This window comes from Prunus persica, chromosome G7 (assembly GCF_000346465.2).
Source record: "Prunus persica cultivar Lovell chromosome G7, Prunus_persica_NCBIv2, whole genome shotgun sequence".
NCBI lineage: Eukaryota > Viridiplantae > Streptophyta > Magnoliopsida > Rosales > Rosaceae > Prunus > Prunus persica.
Genome location: NC_034015.1, coordinates 14,323,697 through 14,344,846, shown reverse-complemented (window position 1 = coordinate 14,344,846; position 21,150 = coordinate 14,323,697). Strand labels below are relative to the sequence as shown.

Sequence of the window (21,150 nt, the reverse complement as noted above, 5' to 3'; positions counted from 1 at the left end):
TGCATGCATTAAATCAAAGCACAGCTACATTAATAGAACGTTCGAAAGCACAAGACATACTGAAATAATTAAAAATCAAGGCCAAAATTTAGTTCAAAATTCGAAATCAACAACTGGAATAATTAAACAACATAACACCCTGATAACAATTTCATTTAAATCACTCCAGCTTCATCACAGTGGATTTTTTTTTGGCAGCTGCTCAACCTTCTGAAAACGACTGATAATCTTTTAATAGTAACCCTAATCAAAATGGGCAGTAGTTACTGCAGTGTATAATGAAGTGTATGTTAAATATACACCTGTTGTGATTGGAATCACCCGCAATGGGAGGGTGTAAATGAATGTATAATTACATCATCACCATGAGATGTAAATTTAGATGCAATTGATTGTACATCTTTTTTTACATCTCTTGCAGGTGAGACCCAGCTGAGAAAAGTAAAGGAAAAATGGAGAAAAGTATTTACATCTTTAGATTTACATCGTTTTTCATTGGAGCAAAAAACGTATTTACACCCTCCGGAGGTGTAAAGAGGATGTAAGAAGGAACATCTGCATCTGCCAGTCCATCCAAATACACCCATGGGACCTAATGACACAATTAGAAAAGTAAACCCCTTGAGTAAATGAGAAATTAGATTACATTAAATCTAGAGACCAAGGAATGACCATGATTAGATTCTACTCACCTAAAGCCATGTCATCAACTTGGTCAACCTTGTATTCAGCAGGACAGATAGCTGTGTGAGGCTGCAGAGGAAACAAATCCAAAAATTAAACACAGAAAAGTCTGAGATTTTTTACAAGAAAATGGCAGTAAGCATAACATGTTACAGGGTTCAGCAGGGCCTTGTAAGGCTGGTTATCCATCAACAGTGTATTTGATGAAGAATATTTCCCAGTAGATGAAGATCTGGTTTTGGAGCACTTACCTTCCCATACTTTCTTCAAGTCCTTCAGAAAGAGAGGCTTGTCTCTCTTCTCCAAGGTCTTGAACCCAGAATCAGTGCATTTAACTTGATCCTAAAGAAACTAAAAACACAACAAAAAAATGTTTGAAACTTCCAGAAAATAACCTAAATCAATGCTAGAAATCGGACAGAAGCGTTCGAAGGTTAAGAGTACAGTATTTACTTACCCAAGCAAATACCAGTTTACTCCTCAGTCCTTTCATCACACAATCCAAGGCATTGTCCAAATACCATCTGTTAATCAAATAAAAGACCAGAAACACTAGGGCATCAGGCAAGGAAACAAATCTAGCTAAGCAAATTTGGATGTAGACTGTAGAGTTGTATACTCCTTTGCAGAAGAACATATTCCAACATCAAATCTTTCTAAACAGAATTTCATAAAATCTTCAGAGTGTGGCCTTTTGTAAACTGTGCAAGAGAAGAGCCAAAAAAGAAAAAGAAAAAAAAAAGAACAGATTTTCAGTGAGGAACAAAATTCTAATTTGCTAACAAGTTGGAAGAAAAACAAAAAGCTTCCATATGATGCATCAACATAGCGAAAGCGTGGTATATTGGCTCTTCCGTAGCGGTGTACCCTATGACAAAGCAACCCGCCAAGGCTAAGAACAAGAAGCTTCTTTCTTGGACCAAGGTTCAGTTTCTCCAAAGGGAGGCCACATTCTTTGGCTTCACTACTACTGTTACCAGAACATTCAACTTTGCCCTTCAACTTTTCTGACATCTTTGGCGTGCATGCACCATGGAAAGACAAAAATATGTATATATCAGGATTGGAGGACACACAAAAAACTTAAATTTTTACACACTTCCTTAAAGGTTAAGCGAATACTTGAAAGAAAGCATAAATTTCTTTAGTAAATGGTTAACCTTTAGATCTATTATCATCTAACGGTTGAAATGCTTTTAGAGAAACACCATGGAAAGACAGAACTATGTATATAGGGTCAGAATCAGGGAAAAAAGAAGAAGATAAATTTTGACTCACTTCTTATTCTTTGGATTTATTATCATCTGAAAATTGAAATGCTTTTAGTACTAAAGAAAGCAACTTCTTTTATTATTTTATTAATAGCACCCACAGCAGTAGTTGATTTATAGATTAGATGAGATTTATGAGAGCCTTTTTATCAGTTGTTGACCTCTTTTTAAGTCTTGTTCATAACTATTGAATGGGTGGCTTTCCAAGCTTCATGATTATGGGGTTATGAATCATATTTATTGAGCTCGACAACGATACTATCCTAACCTTAATCCATGGCTTTAATCACAAACTTATCTTAAACACTCTCTGAATTTTTTAAGGGTTGTTGCCCCCTTTTGGGGTTGTCGGCCTCCTTTCCTCCCTCCTCTCCTCTCCTTTTATCCTTTATTTTCTCCTTCCCTCTTTTTTTCCTCAAGATTGTTAGTTTATTCTGTGATGTGGAACCAGTGGCCTTGAAACGATGTTGTCGCCTTGATATAGTCACCAAATTTTGGCCCACATACACAAGAAGTTGGCTCCCTTCGACATACTTTGGAGCTCTAAAGAGGGGAAGATGTTTGGTTGCATTGGGTTCAGGTTTAGCTAGTGTGGGACTATGAGTTTAGCCGGTATGGCGCTATGATTTTCTTCAGATTGCCTGAAAGATGTGAAGCGGTGATTTTGTTTCTTAGTTTTGTTTTAGACTAATAATTTTCATAAACTCTTTAGGAGTTTGCTGTGATTTATTTTTTATTTAAGATTTTTATTTCTTTTTAGCTTTTGGCTTTCGATACGGATTGCACGACAGATTGTATTGTAGGTCTAAGTACATGTGCTTCTAGTTGCTGGATCGGGGATTTAGTCATTGTTTGAGTTGTGCGTGATTCTCTCCAGATAAATTCAACAAGTTGTTGTGTTTGGTCACTGAAGAAGATTTACCCATATTCGGCACATAGTTACTTTCTACTTTTGTTTGTTCATCATGAATATACTATCGCTTATTTTCAAAAATCACAAACTTATCCGATTGTCATTTCACTAGCAGTAGCAAGGCAAACTAAACACTTTAAATTGTACTTTGTTGACCTATGTGACAATTTGAAGAGTGAAATTTGTTGCTTAACACATGCACCATATGGGCCCGTTTGGTTCGCGGATTGAACTTCCTATGAGATGGGAATGGAGAATGTTCATTCCTAGATTTGGAAACATTGGGAAATGAGGATCATGAAATGTCATTTTATCTCATTCCTATGTTTGGCTTGTACAATATTACGACTGAAAAATTGTTTAGTTTTTCACAATACCCTTAACTTTTTTTAATTAAAAATAAAGAAACACGAAGAGTTTTAAAAATAGAACAAGGGTAACTTAGTCATAAAAAAAGTGCATTAAATATTTGGGTTAATTACACTTTAATACCCTGTTGTTACAACCTTAAGACATGTTAGTTCCTACCTTCTCAATTTTTACAATAACATACCTCGGACTTTTAAATTTGTTACAATGTAGTTCCGCCGTTAGAGTTTCTGTCAGATCTTTTCGTTAGTTGCCTATGTGGCACTGTGAGTTCCACATTTTTCAATTTTTGTTAATTCTAAATTGATTAAAATATGAATAAAATATTAAAAACAAAAAATAACAAAAAATAAATTTTAAAAATAAAAAGAATAGATTTTCCGTGAGGAACAAAATTCCAATTTGTTAACAAGTTAGAAGAAAAACAAATTGTGTGATACCATGAAAGCTTCCATATGATGCATCAACATAGCGAAAGCTTTGGTATATTGGCTCTTTCTCTTTCGTAGCGGTATAATGATATGCAAATGCAAAAGAGACACTGCCGCTGCTAAAAAGGCCAAGATTTTAGTTAAAAGCAGAACATATCCAACAAATCCCTGGACAACAAAATCACTTAAAACCACTTCAGCTTCATGACAATGGAGTTTTTTTTTTTTTTTCTGCAACAGCTCAATCCTTCTGAAAATGACTGATAATATTTGAATAGAAATCCCAATCAGCATGAGCACTAGTTATTGCAGGCTGGCCAATTGGATGCTTTTCAACATAAGAAGTAACATCATCTGCATCTGCCAGTCCTTCCAAGTAAAGCCTCAACTCACCCTTAGGGCCTAATGACACAATTAAAAGGTAACCCCTGTGAATAAATGAGAAAGCAACTTTTCTCAAGACAATTAAATTCTACTCACCTAAAGCCATGTCATCAACTTGGTCAACTTTGTATTCAGCAGGACAAATGGATGTGTGAGGCTGCAGAGAAAACAAATCCAAGAATTAAGCATAAAACAATCTGATGAGATGAGATGAGATGTTCATCAGAAAACAGCACTAAAGCATAACATAAATTACAGGGTTTAGCAGAGCCTTGTAAGGAGTTGTTATTAATAGTGTGTTGGTTGAAGAATACTGCACAATCCAAGATGGAAGGGTGGCTTTGGAACCCTTGTTTTCCCATATTTTCTTCAACTCCTTCAGTAAGATAGGCTTGTCTCTCTTCTCCAAGGCCATGAACCCAGAATCAGTACATTCAGCTTGATCCTTACCCAAAAAAAAAAAAAAAAAAAGGGTCAGAACATCACACATAAAAATCTCGAAAGCCGCAAAGGACCTACTAGTGTAGTGTGTGTGTGTGAGTTTATTACATTATCATACCTCTCAATAGAAAAAATATCCTCAAAAAAGAAAAAAACCTCAAAACTTTGAACAAATTACCAATATATTATTCTGGAAATGAATAAAAGCATTAGAAGAACAAGAGCATGATATGTACTTACCCAAGCAAATACCAATTTTCTCCTCAATCCCTTCATTACACAATCCAAGGCGCTGTCCATGTACCATCTGTCACAAAAAACACCAGAAACAAATAAACCACTCCAAATTGGGAAATTAAAGCATGATGCAAAACGATTCATTTTAAATCGAAATGGGAAAAGTGGGGTGAGAGTTACACACTCCCTTGCAGAAGACCATATTCCTACTTCAAATCTTTCCAAGCAAAATTTCATAAAATCTTCACAGTAAGGCCTCTTGTACACTGTGAAAAGGATAGAGAAAAATGAAGAGGTCTTCATGAGCAAAAGTTGAACTTCCTACAAACTTAAAAAAGAAGAAGAAAAATATGTACAAGAATTTTAATACCGTAAAAGTTTCCATATGCAGCATCTGGACAGCGGAATTTCGGTATGCCGGATTTTTCACAGCGGTATACCCTATGACAGAGCAATCCTCCTACACCAAGAATAAGAAGCTTCTTCCTTGGACCAAGGTTCAGTTTCTCCAAAGGGAGGCCACATTCTTTGGCTTCACTACTATTGTTACCAGAACATTCAACTTTGCTCTTCAACTTTTCTGACATCCTTGGCATGCATGCACCATAGAAAGACAAAAATATGTATATATCAGGATCGGAGGACACACAAACAACATAAATTTCGACACACTTACTTAAAGATTAAAGGAATACTTGAAAGAAAGCATAAATTTCTTTATCATCAAACGGTTGAAATGCTTTTAGAAAAAGTAACTTTATTTATTTATTTTGTTTTATACAAGCGATATTCAAACATAGTGCGAGGACGTGTCTTTTGCTTTCTCCCCCACCGCAGTAGTTGATTTATAGATTAGATGAGATTTATGAGAGCCTTTATCAGTTGTTGACCACTTTTTAAGTCTTTTTCATAACTATTAAACGGGTGGCATTCCAAGCTTCATGATTATTGAGCATTTTTGCTCGCCACATAAACCAAAGGTGTATGTTCACCACCACCTTTAAAGGGTGACACCTGTCCCATAATTAACCTTAGTTAACTTTTATGCGAGAATAAATTTAAAAAAATCGATAAAGGGCCCACATCACAACACACTCCCCTTTTTCCTTCTTTCCCTCTTCCTTTTATTTTTATTGTATGTTATTTCATTTTCTTTCTTTCTTTCTTTTATCCTCACCCTCCCCCGACCTTTCTCTGTCTCTCTGTCTCTGTCTCCATTAAAGTCACTTTGCTTACAAATCTTAAGAAATCCAGCTAAGTTGATGGTGCTTGCCTCATCCATCTCAAAATCTCTCTTTCTACAGCGCACTTGTATTAATAACCAACCGCCACACCAATCAAAAATCAAGGAGGCAAGCTTTGAGCTTTGAAATTGGAATTAAGCCTAAGAGCAAGCAATTCCTTATTTTATTTTGTTAGATTTTGATTGATTCATAATTTGGTGGTGTATTGGATTTGGAAGATTTTAGTTTCAGTTTTAGTTTTGGGTTTAGGGGCAGCCAAATCATATGGAGGAAGATGACATGGATTCGATGTTTGAAGGGATGATGTTGTTTACCCCAAACAATACCAATAATAACTATAATTTCAAATTGGATTTAGAGACATGCAATCATTCTGCCCTCTTTCGATTTTTTAATTTATTCTCACATAAAAGTTAACCAAGGTTAACTATGAGATAAGTGTCATTCTTTAAGAATGATGGTGAACATATACCTTTGATTAATGTGGTGAACAAAAATTCTCCATGATGATTATAGAGTCAATATATTTATTGAGCTCGACAACTACTTTATATTTCCTAAAGGTAAAAGTATTTACTTTAACCCCTCACACTTCCATGGCTTTAATCACAAACTTATCTGATTATCAAAAAAGTAAAGATTGGAAATAATTATTACATCAATTGCAGGTTTGTACTACAAAAACACAACGCCCAATATTTTTATAAAAATAAATGGTTTGAAGAGCCCAAATTCACTAGCCTAATCTGAAAAATGAAAGATAAAATAAGTGAGTGTGAAAATACTGATAAAGAGAGTTTTGCAGATATGGCTTACCAGTTCAAGCATTATAAAGTACTCGAAGGTTGCGTTTAGTTCATGGAAAAAGAGGCTTGGGGACGGGAAATCAATTGCTTTCACATGGTTGGTAAATCCAAGCATGAAAAATAGTTGCTTGACACAAAGAAAAATAAGGGGGAAAATGAAACCCTCCTCTCCCTTTGGATTTCATTTTCCCTCTCCCATAGGAAAGTTTGGTAAAATAGGCCAACATTAAATGCACATTTTTCATGACTATTTTGTCCCCTTAAATTTGGTAAAAAGAGGCATCAAGTACATTTTTTGTTGGAGAAGGCCTAACACAGGTGAAAATCCAAAAATAAAAAAACAGCTTTTAGATTAAGTAACTAATAGAAATTAACTTTTACATGCACCATATTTCTCTCCAACATTACCTAATGCCTTGTCATCATCATTGTCAACATTATATGACTCCAAAAATATCCCTGTGTAGGTTGTTCACATGAATCAAATAAAAAATAATTAGAAAGATTATTGAAAAAAAAAGCACAATAAAAAAAAGATAAGGGGCAGAGTTGTGATGAAATTACAGGATTGAGAAGGTCCTTGTAAGGTTGATCATCAATAAACAGTGTGTCTGATTCAGAATACTTCCCATCAAAATGCTTCCTCAAATTTCCCAGTTCTTAGAAAAACAGAGGCTTCCTTTTATTCTCCAGCGACTTGAACCCAGAATCAGTGCATTCATATCGATCCTATTGAGGGAAAAAAAATAGTAAAATTGTGCTGTCTATATGGCTCTCAGTGATGTAAATATTTTGCTTGTTCTGTTTCAACTTACCCAGACAAACAACAGGTCCTCTCTCAGCCTACCCAAGACACCATCAGGGGCGGCCCTGAGGGTGTGCAAGTGGTGCCACCGCACAGGGCCCCTAATTTTTGAGGGCCCCCAAATTTAATATATGTATATATTAATAAATGTTATACATATATTGGGCAAGCAAATTTTTGGCACAAAGACATTTCAATTGTGTTGGTTTGCGGGGCCTCAACTTCCATTCAGGGCACAACTTCAAAGTCCGCTTGTGTAGATCACAGTTTTAGTTCTTTTTTTGTTTTTGTTTTTTTGTAACAACAATTAATAATCATAATAATTAAAAAGGCAAACACGTTATAATATAAGGGAAGCTCGAAGAGCTTTCTTCGCATGCTTGAGCGCATCTTTCCCCTTTCTTTATGTAAGTAATAATCATCACCAATATCTCTCCTTGGCTCTCTTTTTTAATCCTTTGACAATTTATTTTTTTCAATTTCAAGGATTTCAACACAAAAAATCGAACAAAAAAATTGATAAATGTCACTCAAAAGAAAATGGTCAAATTTAAATCTGAATTCAAATTCAAGTATGTATCTAAATTATATATACTAAATGACTTACTTCATTATCATTTTTTTTTTCCAGATACTTCATTATCATGTTGATTGGTTATATAATGAAAGATGATTTAATTTGTAATTTGCATGCTAATTGATGATGAGTTTTACTTTAAGAAAAAAAAAAGACATTTATTGTATGGCATTACGTAATGGTGTAAGTTTGTATTAGCTTATTTGAAGCTCCAGTTTAAGGTTAGCACAGAGCTCCCCAAATCTCAAGACCGGCCCTGGACACCATCAACATTTTTTCCTGGCAATCAATCAATCAGAAGAAGAAAAACATTTTCAAAATGTTTATAAAAAAAAAATCAACTTTTTGAAGATGTTAAGTATATTCAAACAAACACAGACCCTTGGGCAGAGCTCCAAATTCCAACTTCAAATCAAATCTTTCGAGGCAGAACTGCATGAACTCTTCAACAAAAGGTCTTTTAAAGACTGCACCAACAATGAAGAAGAGAGTGAAAGCCCACAGTCGCTTTCATCACTGTCACGTGAAGCACTATTTTCATCATCATCATCATAATCAGTGTCATGGCAAACAAGCTTGTTTCTGAGGTTCTTTTCAGCCATAATTCAAACTATTCAATGCTCTAAAACTTGTGCTGAGTAAACACATCGCCAATTTATAGTAGAGCAAGAAAGGCAGCTCATCAACTTCTGTGTTCCAACTTCCAAGGTTCATTTTATTGGGAACGTTACTGAAAAGAACACCCTTCAAATTCTTTACTAGGTTATTTACTAGTTTTCTGCCTTGGACACAGTTGACGTCGTTTTGTAATACAATACAAGGGGTCAAAGATATTCAAAGAAATGTTAATGGTGTCGCTTGGGACTCGCAACTCTTGCATACAGTTCATATTACAATAACTCTTCATTTATCATCAAAGCAAATAACTGGATCTTCTCATGTAACATAGAGAATGTTTCCGTTGTCATTGTGAATCTGAATCGTTGATCTCATGTTGATTTTTGCTAGAATATATGTGGTTCAAATTCAATAGGACATAGTTAAGTTCGGCACAAAGGGTTTGTAGCTCAAATCAAATAATTAAAAAAACATCACTTGGAATGATAATTATGAGATGAACAAGCGAAATCTTGGCAACACTCTTCTTTTACGTATACATTCAATTCAACTAGGTCTTCTGGGCTATCTGGGTGTCCACTTTATTCATTTGGGTCAAAGATTTATTAGAATTAAGCCCAAGTTGCAGTCTTTTGAATAATTTGGGCTTGCTCAAATTGAATCCATGAAGAACCATCCATAACACACAGAAGTCCAAAATGTTACCTTTAAATATCCATACAGAACCTTCTCAGATTTACCAGAACAAAACGTGGGAATCTGCCATACTACCACACGGCAGAAGCTCCTAGAGACACCTTTTCCAAACGCCCAATACCTTTCCAGCACCTTCTAGTACTCTCTCTCTCTCTCTCTCTCTCTCTCTCTCTCTCTCTCTGTGCCTCTCATATCTTATATAACAAACACAGAGACTTGGGTCTCCTCCATTACAAAACGACGAACACGTAGAGTGCAGAAAACACAAATGAAGCCCATCGACGCCAAGAAAGACACGGTGACGATCCGAGCGGTGAGCCACGACGAGGAGGGTCGAAAGAGAGAGGAGAAGACGGAGCTCCACACCCACAACGTCGACACAATCAAGTACATCGAGAAGAAGCTCGTCGACAAAGGCGTGCAGCGCCTCGAGCGCCACCCGAGAGACGGGACTGGGATCGGGCAGCCGCAGCCGAAGTCCGGCCACGGGGGCAAGTACACTTGGGAGGGGCCTGATGACGTGGCGGAGAATGAGATGGACCCGGTCCCACCGGCTATTGATGAGGGGGACCCGAACTACGTGGACGAGGTGGCGGAGGAGAGGATTGTGAAGGGGGAGGATGCTGACGTGGCGGGGTTGGTGGTGGGGAAGGTTGAGGTGGCTAAGGCTGCTGAGAACAGGGAGGGCGTTGCTAGGGTTGAGGTGGTTCCTCCTCACAACCACCTCGAAACTTAGTTGATTTCTAACTCCCACCAGAAGTGATGTGGTTTTGTTGACAAAAAAAGAAAAATCATGTATGCTGTGTTTAAATTTGTTGTCTAAATTTATGTAACTTTGATTTTGTGCATCTTTTTTGTACCGATGACATGAAATGTTTTGATATAAGTTTGTTAACCACTTCCTCAAAAACTTGCACTTGTTGCCTAATGCATGTTACATTACTTGTGCCCCACTTTAGGTAGTTAAGCCGTCGGAATCCGCCTAAATTGAAGCAAATTACTCGAAAAACCGCCATAAGTTCCACTTAATTGCTTATTTTAATTTTATTTTATCTTTGTACTTAGGGCATTTTATTAGTAATCATCATGTATTATTATGTATGTTTTATCCTCCCACATGACTGCTTTTGTCAGTTATCACCATGTATAATGATGTTTTATCCCAAACTTTCGCTTAGGAGAAATGATGGAACTAAACTACTCACTACATGTGGTAATTTAGTTCCGTTATAAAACTAATTTGAGGCTTTAAACTTAACCAATTTCAATTTGGGGCTTTTGAATTGTAAAACCTCACTTTCTTGTTTTCAATAATGAGGATGTTTTTTTAAATTTTTTTTGGGTTTGGGTTTATAAAAATAGTCATATTAAAATTTGTTTTGAGTTTATAAAATTGGATCAAGTAGGCTCTGCCAAGTTGAAGTTTGGACTCTGTTTGATGAATCCAAATCCAAGTTGCCGATTGACCATTGGGTGTGTAACGTTTGTTCAAACTTCAAAACTCAGTTGGGTTGTGTACTTATTTGAAAGGGCGTGATGGGCTGTAAACACTTGTTTTGGGACCCAAAATGGAACAACCTTGATAAATAGGCTAATATCTACTATTATGGAGGTTTTAAAAGTCACTCTCCCGAGAAATCTTTTAAATTTAATTTAAAATGAGTATATGAAGAAGCACGGAATGAGATGTACATCCCAAAATCACTTCCAAATATTGTAGAAATGTTGATGAACCATCCCTTTTATGAAGAATTCTGATCCCACTTCTGTTTTATTCGATAGGCCAGTTTGTGCTTTCCAAGTCCTTTCAGTTCCTGCCTTGTTTCTAACCATTCTGACAAAGAATACATGAAGCTACGTTTGATCAGTAAACATTATTATAATCCATTCCAAGTCCACCAACAATCACATGAAACAAACTAAACTATCACACCATGACTGCTATCTAACTTATGTTTTGAACGTTTAGCGGCCCCCCTACAACATGCGATCAATTATTTGTGAACCTAAATTGACCTAATTGCTTCTAACTTAATTACCTATCCAAATTCACATCACAAACGTGCACGTTTCAGAATTCTAATATTATTAAGAACAGGTTGGTGAAGCATTACAACTTGTTGAACATTAAATTTTACACATTATAGTCTTTTTATACAAATGTTTTATTCCCTAATTCTGTTTGGTAATGGAATATGATCATTGATCATATTATATAAGTATTCCTTAGTTACAAAACTAGTTATTAGCGGCTTGTTAATTTATAGCTAAAAAGGTGCCAAAACACTCTCCAACCTACCTAATCTTTTTTAACATATATATAAGATTCGTATGAATACGTCATTTCTTGTTTAGGCATAATTCTCTCTATATCAAATCAATATTTTGTTGTGTTTGGTTATTGAAAATATTGTATCCATATTCGGCATTACGGCTATTTTGTCCTTTGTTATGTTTCATCAATAATTACTAATGTTTTTCTTATAAATAAAAAAACATTTGTATGAATTCCTAGAAAATTAAACGACCAAATGTGTTTTAAAAAGATCTAAAAATTGTGGAAGTAGTACAAGATTTTCTTGACTGCGAGTCATGGACTAACACATGTTTAGAGATGCTGTGGATCTGTCACCAAAATGGTACAATCATTTGAACTTATTATTGAAGATTAAGAAAACCATCAAGCTTAAATTTATTTTCCAACACAGACAGAACACAAAATGGATGACAGCGCAGGGCTTGAGTTGAAGAGATGATTTGATGGCTGGTTGCTGGTTGCTGAAAACGAATCATGCCTTTGGTTAAAAGGATAATTCTGTATGCATCTTATGATGCTGGCAAAAAAGGAAGTTCTAACGTTTCCAATGGTAACCATTGTCGGTTCCATGTGTTCTATGTTTGTAAGATTACCGACGCATGACCATAGCATACTTGTTTGTATTTTATAAATCTACTTACAAGTATTCGTTTCAAACGTTAATTAACTGCGTGTTTGAATTGGATGCATTAGCGTAAATGAGTAATTTTCTACTGTTAGTCGACGTCATGAAATTATGATATGGCCCGTTTGTCAACATAACACGTTATAATGTTAAAGTAATTTTATCATGTTATGTTATCGGACTATCAATTTGAATCATTAGTTGAGTGAATTCTTATTAAAATGCATGATGTAAGTTAACAAACAAAATCACCTATATCTGTATACTTGGATACGCCCATCGGTCTCATAATATTATGGCGGAAATGATTAGCAGCATCAGCAATTGGATTCTCAGCTGGCTTAGAAATGATAATTAGAATGATTAGCCATAAAGAATGTAAAAAAAGTAATTAAAAGGATCCAAAGGGCAGATCTCAAAATCAACTCAAAAAAAGTTATGCACTAATTTAATCTTTCAGCCACTCGTGTTCTGGCCTTAGCTACTTTGAAGACACTTTTCTTATTCTAATGCTTAAAACCTTGGGGCCAAACAAACCACCAAAAAAGATACAATTAATCCTTTTAAAAATCAATAATGGAGACGAAGAAGGAACTTTTTTTATTTATAAGAATCAATTAGAAAATAAAAAGTGACCAATTTTGAATTTTTTACTCTAAATAGACTATATAAGGATTTTTTTTGTATATTATATCATCTTAAAATGAGTCTATTAGTGAAATTCTTGACAAAGAATGAGTTTGGATAAGCAGTTTTTGCTGCGAAAGGAAAGGAAAAAGAGATAAGAAATTATTTAATTGTGAAGTACACATTTTGGTTGCTTTCAAAGTTCAACATTTGTCTTAGTTTCATACTAAAACAAGTAATCTCATAATCATTGTAACTAAGACCATGAAGAAAGAATAAAACACTGTTAAGATTGCCACGTCTCTGGTGGAACACACTGCCCCAAGTTTTCCTTATTGTGATTAATGGTGGCAAATTTCAGCTATAAGCCAAAATAAAAAATATATATATATATTATAGCAAAAAAATGCCCACACAATGAAGTTTTATTTTTAATTTTTTTTTTCCTTTCTTTGTTTTTAAATATTAGGAGTCAAATTCAAAATGGGTATGAGATGAGTGGAATAGGTAGGGTGTCTAGATCAACAGAGACTTTCCACATTTAGGTTTTGAACTACGAAGGAATGAGATTGAGAGCTTCATGAGTACAACAAACAAGGTGCACAACACCAATATATCAAGTTTTTTAGGCAATGGAAATGGTAGATGGGATATCATTTCTATGTTTCCTAAGGGCGTCCAAGCCCACCAACCCCTGTCAAATATAAATAAATATTTTCATACCTAAATAGTTTTTTTTTTGTTTTTTTAGGACTTTTCTTGTTGAGAATTGCGATAATATATTAAACTCATACATACTACACGGATGCTAGGATTCAAACCCAAGACCTTGCTTGGTGAGCAATTACTCAAACCACTACACTAGTCAGTCATTTGCAAATGTAGTTGAGTTATGTGAAAGAGAGAGAAACAACAAACACAACCCAAACAAATTGGGAATACGCGTCTTTAAAAAGAAAAGGTTAAATGCACTACCAAGAATGGAATATCTTTTATTTGTATAAAAAAAAACCATTTTTAAAAAAATTTATAAAATACACATACAAAAAATAGCAAAAGCCTTACTGGGGATCATTGTAGCTGTGATATATGAGAGAAGATCATTCTAAAATTGAAAATTAAGTTGATTAATTATATTAAAATGTTAATGCCATTGATTGTAGATTGGATATGCTTTGAATATAACATAATAGTTTTAGGTGAAGAAAAGGAGAGATAGGTGACTATTAATTCAGACTTTCTTTTTAATTCTTGTTAAATAGGGTTAGTTGTGAATAAATAAAAGAAGAAAAAGCCTAGTCAACGATATTTCTCCCAAAAAAACAAAAAAATAGTGTGACAATTACAATTAGATAACTCAAAGCTTGTATTCAGTTGAACAAGCAACATCTAGGTGACTATTAATTCAGACTTTCTTTTTAAATGTTGTGAAATTAGGTTAGTTGTGAATAAATAAAAGAAGAAAAAGCCTAGTCAACGATACTTCTCCCCCCAAAAACAAAAAAACAAAACTAGTGTGATGCATACTGCAAAAAAAAGTATAGATTGTTTTAAAATGCTACATGCTCAAAAGAAATATAGAAAAATTCAGGTTGACCATAACTTCGGCGGTGGCAAAGGAGATTGCATGTTCTGGAAAATGTTTTTATTGTACACGTGATAGTTGTTCTAATTTATACATACTTTTTGTCGGTGGCAGTGATATTTTGGTCTACAAAAGCATTCGTATAAACATGCAAAGGTACAAATTCGTTGGAAAACTAGAAAACCACACTCCGATTACAAGCTCTATTCACTTCTCACTAAAAAGCATGTCACACGAGAACCATCTGAGCTGTCCCATAGACATAGACATAGACATGGACTACACCAACACCAATACTTTTCCCGTCATTACATGACTTCTGGACCGACTACAACAACACCTCATCGTCCTTTCTTTCTTTTCTCTTCTTTTTGCTTTCTATTTGCCTTTTTTGTAAATAGCTCATTAGCATACCATTTTACAACCTCTTCATTTCTTTTAAGATACTGCTTGCTCTCTTCCTTGTAATGAGATATTCATTCTTTATGCGAATCACAGTTTGACACATATACAAAAATTCGAAAAGAGAGAATCCAACACAGAACTTTGAGTGCACACTTGAGCTATAAAACACTTAATTAAAGAAAGAAAAGAGGATGTCATATATATTTTTTGTTTCTTTGATAGAAAATGTAAACAATAAAGGGGTTACACCTTTTTGCGTTGTAGCCATTGTTAAGAAAAATGTACATTGTACAAAGTAGGTGATAGCTCTAGAGTGTGCTATAATTCATATCCTTTCTCAAAATACGAAATTTAAACATAAGAAACAAGATTGATCGATTCCTTAAATTATTCTCTATTTTACGTAAGAGCATTTTGTGGCTCCGCTCTCCCCCTAATATAGGGCAGAAGAGAGGAGGGAGAGAGAGAAGCTCTCAAATCTTCTAATTGTACATCAATTTAAGCTCACTTAAATTAAAATTGGTTAATTTAAAACAAAATTGTTATCCAAATCTTAACATAGGAAACATGGTTGGAATATCCACCTTTAAAATTGATGACTTAAAATAGTATTTTTAGTCGTTTTAATTAAAATTTAGTAAATAAAAATGGTTTTTTTAATTTTAAAAAAATTATAATTTCTCCACAAGTCTAATGATTATAAATGTTAGGTGACAAAATTGGTAAAAGTTGATAGCGCCACATAGCCGTGATATGACGTCAGCTGTCGGTTATCTCACCGCCGGCACATTGCATATTTTCTTCTTCTCTTTTTTTATCCGTCAACCTTTTTTTGGTTTACTTTTTATCCCTTGAACCTTTATGGTTGCGAATTTTTACAAGCCGCAACATCACAACAGTTGGGACTAGAGGCTCATTTTTGAGGAGAGAAAGCTAAAAGCATTATAAATTAGGAAGCGAGAGAGAGAGAGAGAAACAGAGAAGCCAAGAACACCTCAAAAAATTCAAAGAGAGCTTCCATTACAGCTAGCTCTCTGATTCTCTCTTTGCTAGATCTCTCGTTTTATCTTTCTGTTTCTGTTTCTGTTTTTTTTCTGTTGCCGCATTTTGTACATTTATGCGCTGTTCTGCTTCTGTTTTCCTTGTTTTCAGAAGCAGAAAGGTTGTATTTTTAGGAAAAGGAGAAAGAGAGACGGAGCTTCTCGTGAGGCTTTTTATACAAATCTTCAGGTGCATTTGAGTTTCATTGGTGCCTTGAGATCTCAACTGGTTTGTGTTTGTTTTCTCAAATGTGGTGGAGGTTGAGCCACTGAATTAAGCTCTTCCTCCATTGTTTTTTGCGTATCAGACCTGCAAAATCACCCACAGAAAAGAAAATACTCGTGCTTTTTTCAGAAAAAAAAACTCCTCCGAATCCATTTTAGTCTCTTGGATTTCTCTCGGAAACCAGAAAAAAGCAATCTTTACACTTTTTCATAGCTTGCTTCATCCCATTTGCCTCTCCTCTGTTTCTGGTTCTGTTTTTCTTGAGAAGAAATCACAGAAATAGTCCACAATGGAACGGCTTTCAACGACGACCTTTATACCAGATACATTTTTAGGTGCCAGAGATGACTTTTCCATGCAAATGGGAGTGCTTTGGAGTAAGATCAGAGCCCCATTGATCGTTCCTCTGCTAAGAATCACAATTGTGCTGTGCTTGATCATGTCGGTTATGCTCTTCATTGAGAGGCTGTACATGGGCATTGTCATTGTTCTGATAAAGCTTTTTGGACGAAAACCAGATAAGAGATACAATTGGGAGCCCATGAAAGATGATGTTGAGTTGGGAAACTCAGCTTATCCCATGGTTCTAGTCCAAATCCCAATGTACAATGAAAGAGAGGTTCTTATAATCTTTCCCTTAACTTCTCTGATTCTTAATCAGCTGTTAATTATGTGAAATTATAGCATTAAATTTGTGTTTCATAATTAAAATGCAGGTTTATCAGCTTTCAATAAGAGCTGCATGTGGGCTATCTTGGCCTTCTGATAGGATCATCATTCAAGTCCTTGATGATTCAACAGACTCAACTGTCAAGGTTCCTAGCAAAAACCCAACACTCAAAAACAACCAAAAAGCTTCAATCTTTCACCAAAATTTTAACTACCCTTTTCAAAATTTTCTATGCTTGGGCTAATTTTTGTGCATGGTAATCAAAATGCAGGACATGGTGGAGCTAGAGTGCCAAAGATGGGCAAGCAAAGGCATAAACATCAAGTACGAGATAAGAGACAACAGAAATGGGTACAAAGCTGGGGCTCTCAAAGAAGGCATGAAGCGCAGCTACGTTAAACACTGCGATTATGTCGCCATCTTTGACGCTGATTTCCAACCTGAGTCAGATTTTCTCTGCCGCACCATTCCCTTCCTTGTCCACAACCCTGAGATTGCTCTCGTTCAGACTCGCTGGAAATTCGGTAAGTCCACTGGTTTAATTAGTTCAGTGATTTAATCTGGTATACTTTATTTTGGTTGGATTCTAAAAACAGTGCTGCCATAAAAAAACTGTCGGTGCGTCTGTGCTTGTTTGAGAAGATTTCTAGGAAATAGCTGGGCCCCACCTTCTGCTTTTTACTATTGCCGTGGTTGCCACTGGTGTTGCCACGTCTGTGACCGTTCTGTCTGCTTTCTTTGCTTGGGGCCCATATTCTAAAACCAACCCACATGAAAATTCAATTGTGAAATTCAATGGCATTTGGTGCTGTTTTCAAAAGGACCAGAGAACCCAGATGTTATTTTCATCCCTTGTCTGTTTTAAGATGTCTTATATATTTGTGCTTGAATTGATTTATTGTTTGTTGGTGGGTTCTGCCATCAGTGGTCAGAAATGGAAAAGAGTAGAGCTCTTAGCTGGATGGCCCTTCCCATACATAACCTCCAAGCTTTAATGTTATCAACATAATTGACACATTTTGGGGCAGATTAGATATGACAGACTGAAAATAATTAACTTGTAACATGGTTCATTTATGGTAAGCAGCTATAATAGAGGGTCGTTAAAGCATCAACTTTTGTGGCCGAAGAATTGGATGGACTGTTGAAATAATCATTGAAATATAATATGGAACTTGTAAGTTTGTGCATTAGCAAAGTAATATTAGTTTTTGCCTTGCACCCGAGTTCGAACCCCCTCTCTGTACATGAGAATAGTTTAGAATACCTCCCTTGTTTGAAAAAAAAATTTGGATAGCATAGAAGTTACAACAACAGAACACAATCTTTGGGGGGCCAAGTGTGCAGCTCTTCTTTGTGCTAAGAATGTTGCCATGTGCCTAGTGTTTCCCAGATAGGAAGTGCTAGATTTGGAGCACAAGTAAGAGGTTCTGCTTGGACCTAGAAATGGCAAGACATTGTAAGGGGTAAATCCGTCTTACCCGGGATTCTTTTTCTTTCTCAACCCGGCAGCAGCATGTGACATCTTAATGGTGTACCTCTGTTCACTATACCCTAGCCACCGCCTACCCTGCTAAAAGTGACAGACAATTGAACTAATTCTCTGCTATATCATTATTGTAATTTATACCAATAAAAAAAGTCAAGCAGATTTCAGCTTCTACTTTTCCTGACTTTTCCTGACTTGCATTTGCTTTTCTGGGCTGTTTTTGCAGTGAACTCAAATGAGTGCTTGATGACAAGAATGCAAGAAATGTCACTGGATTATCATTTCACAGTTGAGCAAGAAGTGGGCTCCTCCACTCATGCCTTCTTTGGATTCAATGGTAATTTACCAATTATCAGCAATTTTTGTGCCATTAAAATATTTTATATTGAACAAAAGCTTACCAATATTTAATGATGGAAAAATCTGTACTTTTAGTAGTCTTTATGTTATAAAATGACAGAAATTGGTATTATTATAAGCTAAAATGGGTTTGAGATTGTGTGCTAACTTTTGTTGGTGTGATGCTATAGGGACCGCTGGTGTATGGAGAATTGCTGCAATCAATGAGGCTGGAGGATGGAAGGACAGAACCACAGTGGAAGATATGGATCTTGCTGTTCGAGCTAGTCTCAAAGGCTGGAAATTTGTATATCTTGGTAGCATAAAGGTACCATTGTTGACCTATGCTTGTACCTTTTCCTGCATTTATGTATTTGTGAATATTTAGCTGACTGATTCAATTGTGTCTCAAAAACAGTCACGATAGGAAAACGAAATTATAGAGAAAATGTGTCCTAGTGTGCATGATCTAGTTGTATTTTGAGTCTATATGGGCACTATGAGCAGAGGTCACAAATTTGATTATTCACATAAGTTACCAGTCTTATCCGGTCGACCCTTGAAGGCATGAAGTTATGATGAACTGATTGTTTCTAAAACATTTGCAAGTTATATTTCATCATCAGCTTTTAATTAAGCCTGCACTTTTGAGTGCAACATCGGTCTAATCTATTTGGATGGCCGTTTTAATTACCAATGTTTAGTGTAGAGCCTTTCCAATTCCAGACAATCCTTATTTTGTTTTCGCTACAGGTGAAGAATGAATTGCCAAGTACTTTCAAGGCCTACCGCTACCAACAGCACAGATGGTCTTGTGGTCCAGCTAACCTTTTCAGGAAAATGGTCATGGAAATTATAAGAAACAAGGTTAGCTTTTTTCGTACATTGCATCAAATTTAACCAATTGTAGGAGTTGAAGTGGAAATGAGTAAATAACTTACCCTTATCTGCATCTGTTTACTGCAGAAAGTATCACTATGGAAGAAGATCCATGTGATTTACAGCTTCTTCTTCGTCAGGAAGATCATAGCACATATCAACGCATTTGTCTTTTACTGCATTGTCTTACCGGCAACTGTTTTGGTTCCTGAAGTTGTGGTGCCAAAGTGGGGAGGAATTTATATTCCTTCCATCATTACTCTTCTCAATGCAGTTGGCACTCCAAGGTCTAATTTCCTTTCAAGTTCTGCTTTTTCCCATTTTGATTTGTATTTGTCTTTTGTTCAATTCGGTGTTCTATCTTCTTAATCTTGCTTTTGCTATTGTGCAATAAATTCATGTAATTTGGTGCCCCTGCTCTCGCCATTCTTCTTTTTCATGTTGTTCTACAATTTTGTAGGTCACTCCACTTATTGGTGTTCTGGATCCTATTTGAGAATGTCATGTCACTACACCGTACGAAGGCTACAATTATCGGTCTGCTAGAGGCTAGTCGAGTGAATGAATGGATTGTCACTGAGAAACTTGGAGATGCTCTTAAGACTTTGACAGTAGCCGCAAAATTACCCAGGAAACCTCGAATCAGGATTGGAGAAAGGTATGCATTCTCTCATGGACTCCCTATGCGAACTCAATTGTGTATTACTCCCTAAAATAAGACCTTGATGTTCGATAATACCTGACGTCGGTTTTCCATTTGTGTTTTCACATGTTAACAGACTACATTTGCTAGAGCTTGCTGTTGGATGTTACCTCTTCTTCTGTGGCACTTATGACTTTGCCTTTGGGAAAAACTACGTCTTCCTTTTCCTTTACATCCAAGCAATGGCCTTCTATATCATTGGGTTTGGGTATGTTGGGACATTTGTTCCCAACTCATAGTGGGGCTGCTGCAGAAATACTACAAAATTCTGTTAACTGCCGTCACTATATGCCGGAATCGCTCTCTTCTTCAGCAAAATAGTAGCAAGCTTGTAAAAAGAGAGACCAACAAGAAAACAAAAATGGTGGTCTTTTTTTCTTTTTTTTTTGGTACAGCATAAGATTTCGGGATGAGTCGTAGAATTTGTTCTATTGTGAATATTAAAAAAAAAAAAGTAAGGAAATTAAATTTACAGATTGTTCTTGTTATGGGAGTGCAACACAAAGGAAAAGGCAAAAGGTCAAGGTAACTCAAGGGTGCTGACCCCAATCAGAGAAAACATCTTTGTATGGATTGCTTGTAATTCTGAGATTTTTCAGATCTTTTTGTTGTTCATTTTGTTTTCCATTCTTGTTTGGATTTGCTAAAAATGCTTATCAAAGGAATAAACTCCATGGAAATGGGATGTGCTCTCTCTCTCTCTCTCTCTCTCTCTCTCTCTCTCTCTCTCTCTCTCTCTCTCTCTCTCTCTCTCTCTCTCTCTCTCTCC

General features: G+C 35.8%; 4 protein-coding genes across 4 annotated transcripts; 2 read left to right on the top strand and 2 right to left on the bottom strand.

The window, feature by feature from the left end:
* LOC18770725 lies at positions 185-1,901 on the bottom strand. Its single transcript, XM_020568994.1, has 5 exons — positions 1,304-1,901; positions 1,142-1,208; positions 936-1,026; positions 693-753; positions 185-592 (listed from the first exon to the last, which is right to left on the bottom strand). The coding sequence occupies exons 1-4, from the start codon at positions 1,696-1,698 to the stop codon at positions 728-730; spliced, it is 579 nt and encodes a 192-aa protein (XP_020424583.1). The 5' UTR covers positions 1,699-1,901; the 3' UTR covers positions 185-592; positions 693-727.
* On the bottom strand, positions 3,621-5,506 carry LOC18769751. Its single transcript, XM_007203631.2, has 6 exons — positions 5,101-5,506; positions 4,915-4,996; positions 4,734-4,800; positions 4,309-4,497; positions 4,149-4,209; positions 3,621-4,070 (listed from the first exon to the last, which is right to left on the bottom strand). The coding sequence occupies exons 1-6, from the start codon at positions 5,324-5,326 to the stop codon at positions 3,910-3,912; spliced, it is 786 nt and encodes a 261-aa protein (XP_007203693.2). The 5' UTR covers positions 5,327-5,506; the 3' UTR covers positions 3,621-3,909.
* LOC18770657 lies at positions 9,537-10,386 on the top strand. Its single transcript, XM_007202649.2, has one exon. The coding sequence runs from the start codon at positions 9,745-9,747 to the stop codon at positions 10,210-10,212; it is 468 nt and encodes a 155-aa protein (XP_007202711.1). The 5' UTR covers positions 9,537-9,744; the 3' UTR covers positions 10,213-10,386.
* On the top strand, positions 15,981-21,075 carry LOC18771227 (glucomannan 4-beta-mannosyltransferase 9). Its single transcript, XM_007203563.2, has 9 exons — positions 15,981-16,920; positions 17,018-17,116; positions 17,243-17,495; positions 18,687-18,797; positions 18,991-19,127; positions 19,553-19,666; positions 19,766-19,965; positions 20,139-20,336; positions 20,458-21,075. Exons 1-9 carry the CDS (start codon positions 16,591-16,593, stop codon positions 20,618-20,620), a joined length of 1,605 nt encoding a protein of 534 aa, XP_007203625.1. The 5' UTR covers positions 15,981-16,590; the 3' UTR covers positions 20,621-21,075.

Coding starts and splice junctions, on each gene's coding strand:
- LOC18771227 (XM_007203563.2), top strand. CDS start 16,591: ATGGAACGGCTTTCAACGACGACCTTTATACCAGATACATTTTTAGGT. Junction 16,921..17,017: donor CAATGTACAATGAAAGAGAG/GTTCTTATAATC, acceptor ATTAAAATGCAG/GTTTATCAGCTTTCAATAAG. Junction 17,496..18,686: donor TCAGACTCGCTGGAAATTCG/GTAAGTCCACTG, acceptor CTGTTTTTGCAG/TGAACTCAAATGAGTGCTTG.
- LOC18769751 (XM_007203631.2), bottom strand. CDS start 5,326: ATGCCAAGGATGTCAGAAAAGTTGAAGAGCAAAGTTGAATGTTCTGGT. Junction 4,997..5,100: donor TGCATATGGAAACTTTTACG/GTATTAAAATTC, acceptor TCCTTTTCACAG/TGTACAAGAGGCCTTACTGT. Junction 4,210..4,308: donor ACAAGGCTCTGCTAAACCCT/GTAATTTATGTT, acceptor TTTTCTCTGCAG/CCTCACACATCCATTTGTCC.
- LOC18770725 (XM_020568994.1), bottom strand. CDS start 1,698: ATGTCAGAAAAGTTGAAGGGCAAAGTTGAATGTTCTGGTAACAGTAGT. Junction 1,027..1,141: donor GTAAACTGGTATTTGCTTGG/GTAAGTAAATAC, acceptor TAGTTTCTTTAG/GATCAAGTTAAATGCACTGA. Junction 754..935: donor CTTGAAGAAAGTATGGGAAG/GTAAGTGCTCCA, acceptor TTTCCTCTGCAG/CCTCACACAGCTATCTGTCC.
- LOC18770657 (XM_007202649.2), top strand. CDS start 9,745: ATGAAGCCCATCGACGCCAAGAAAGACACGGTGACGATCCGAGCGGTG.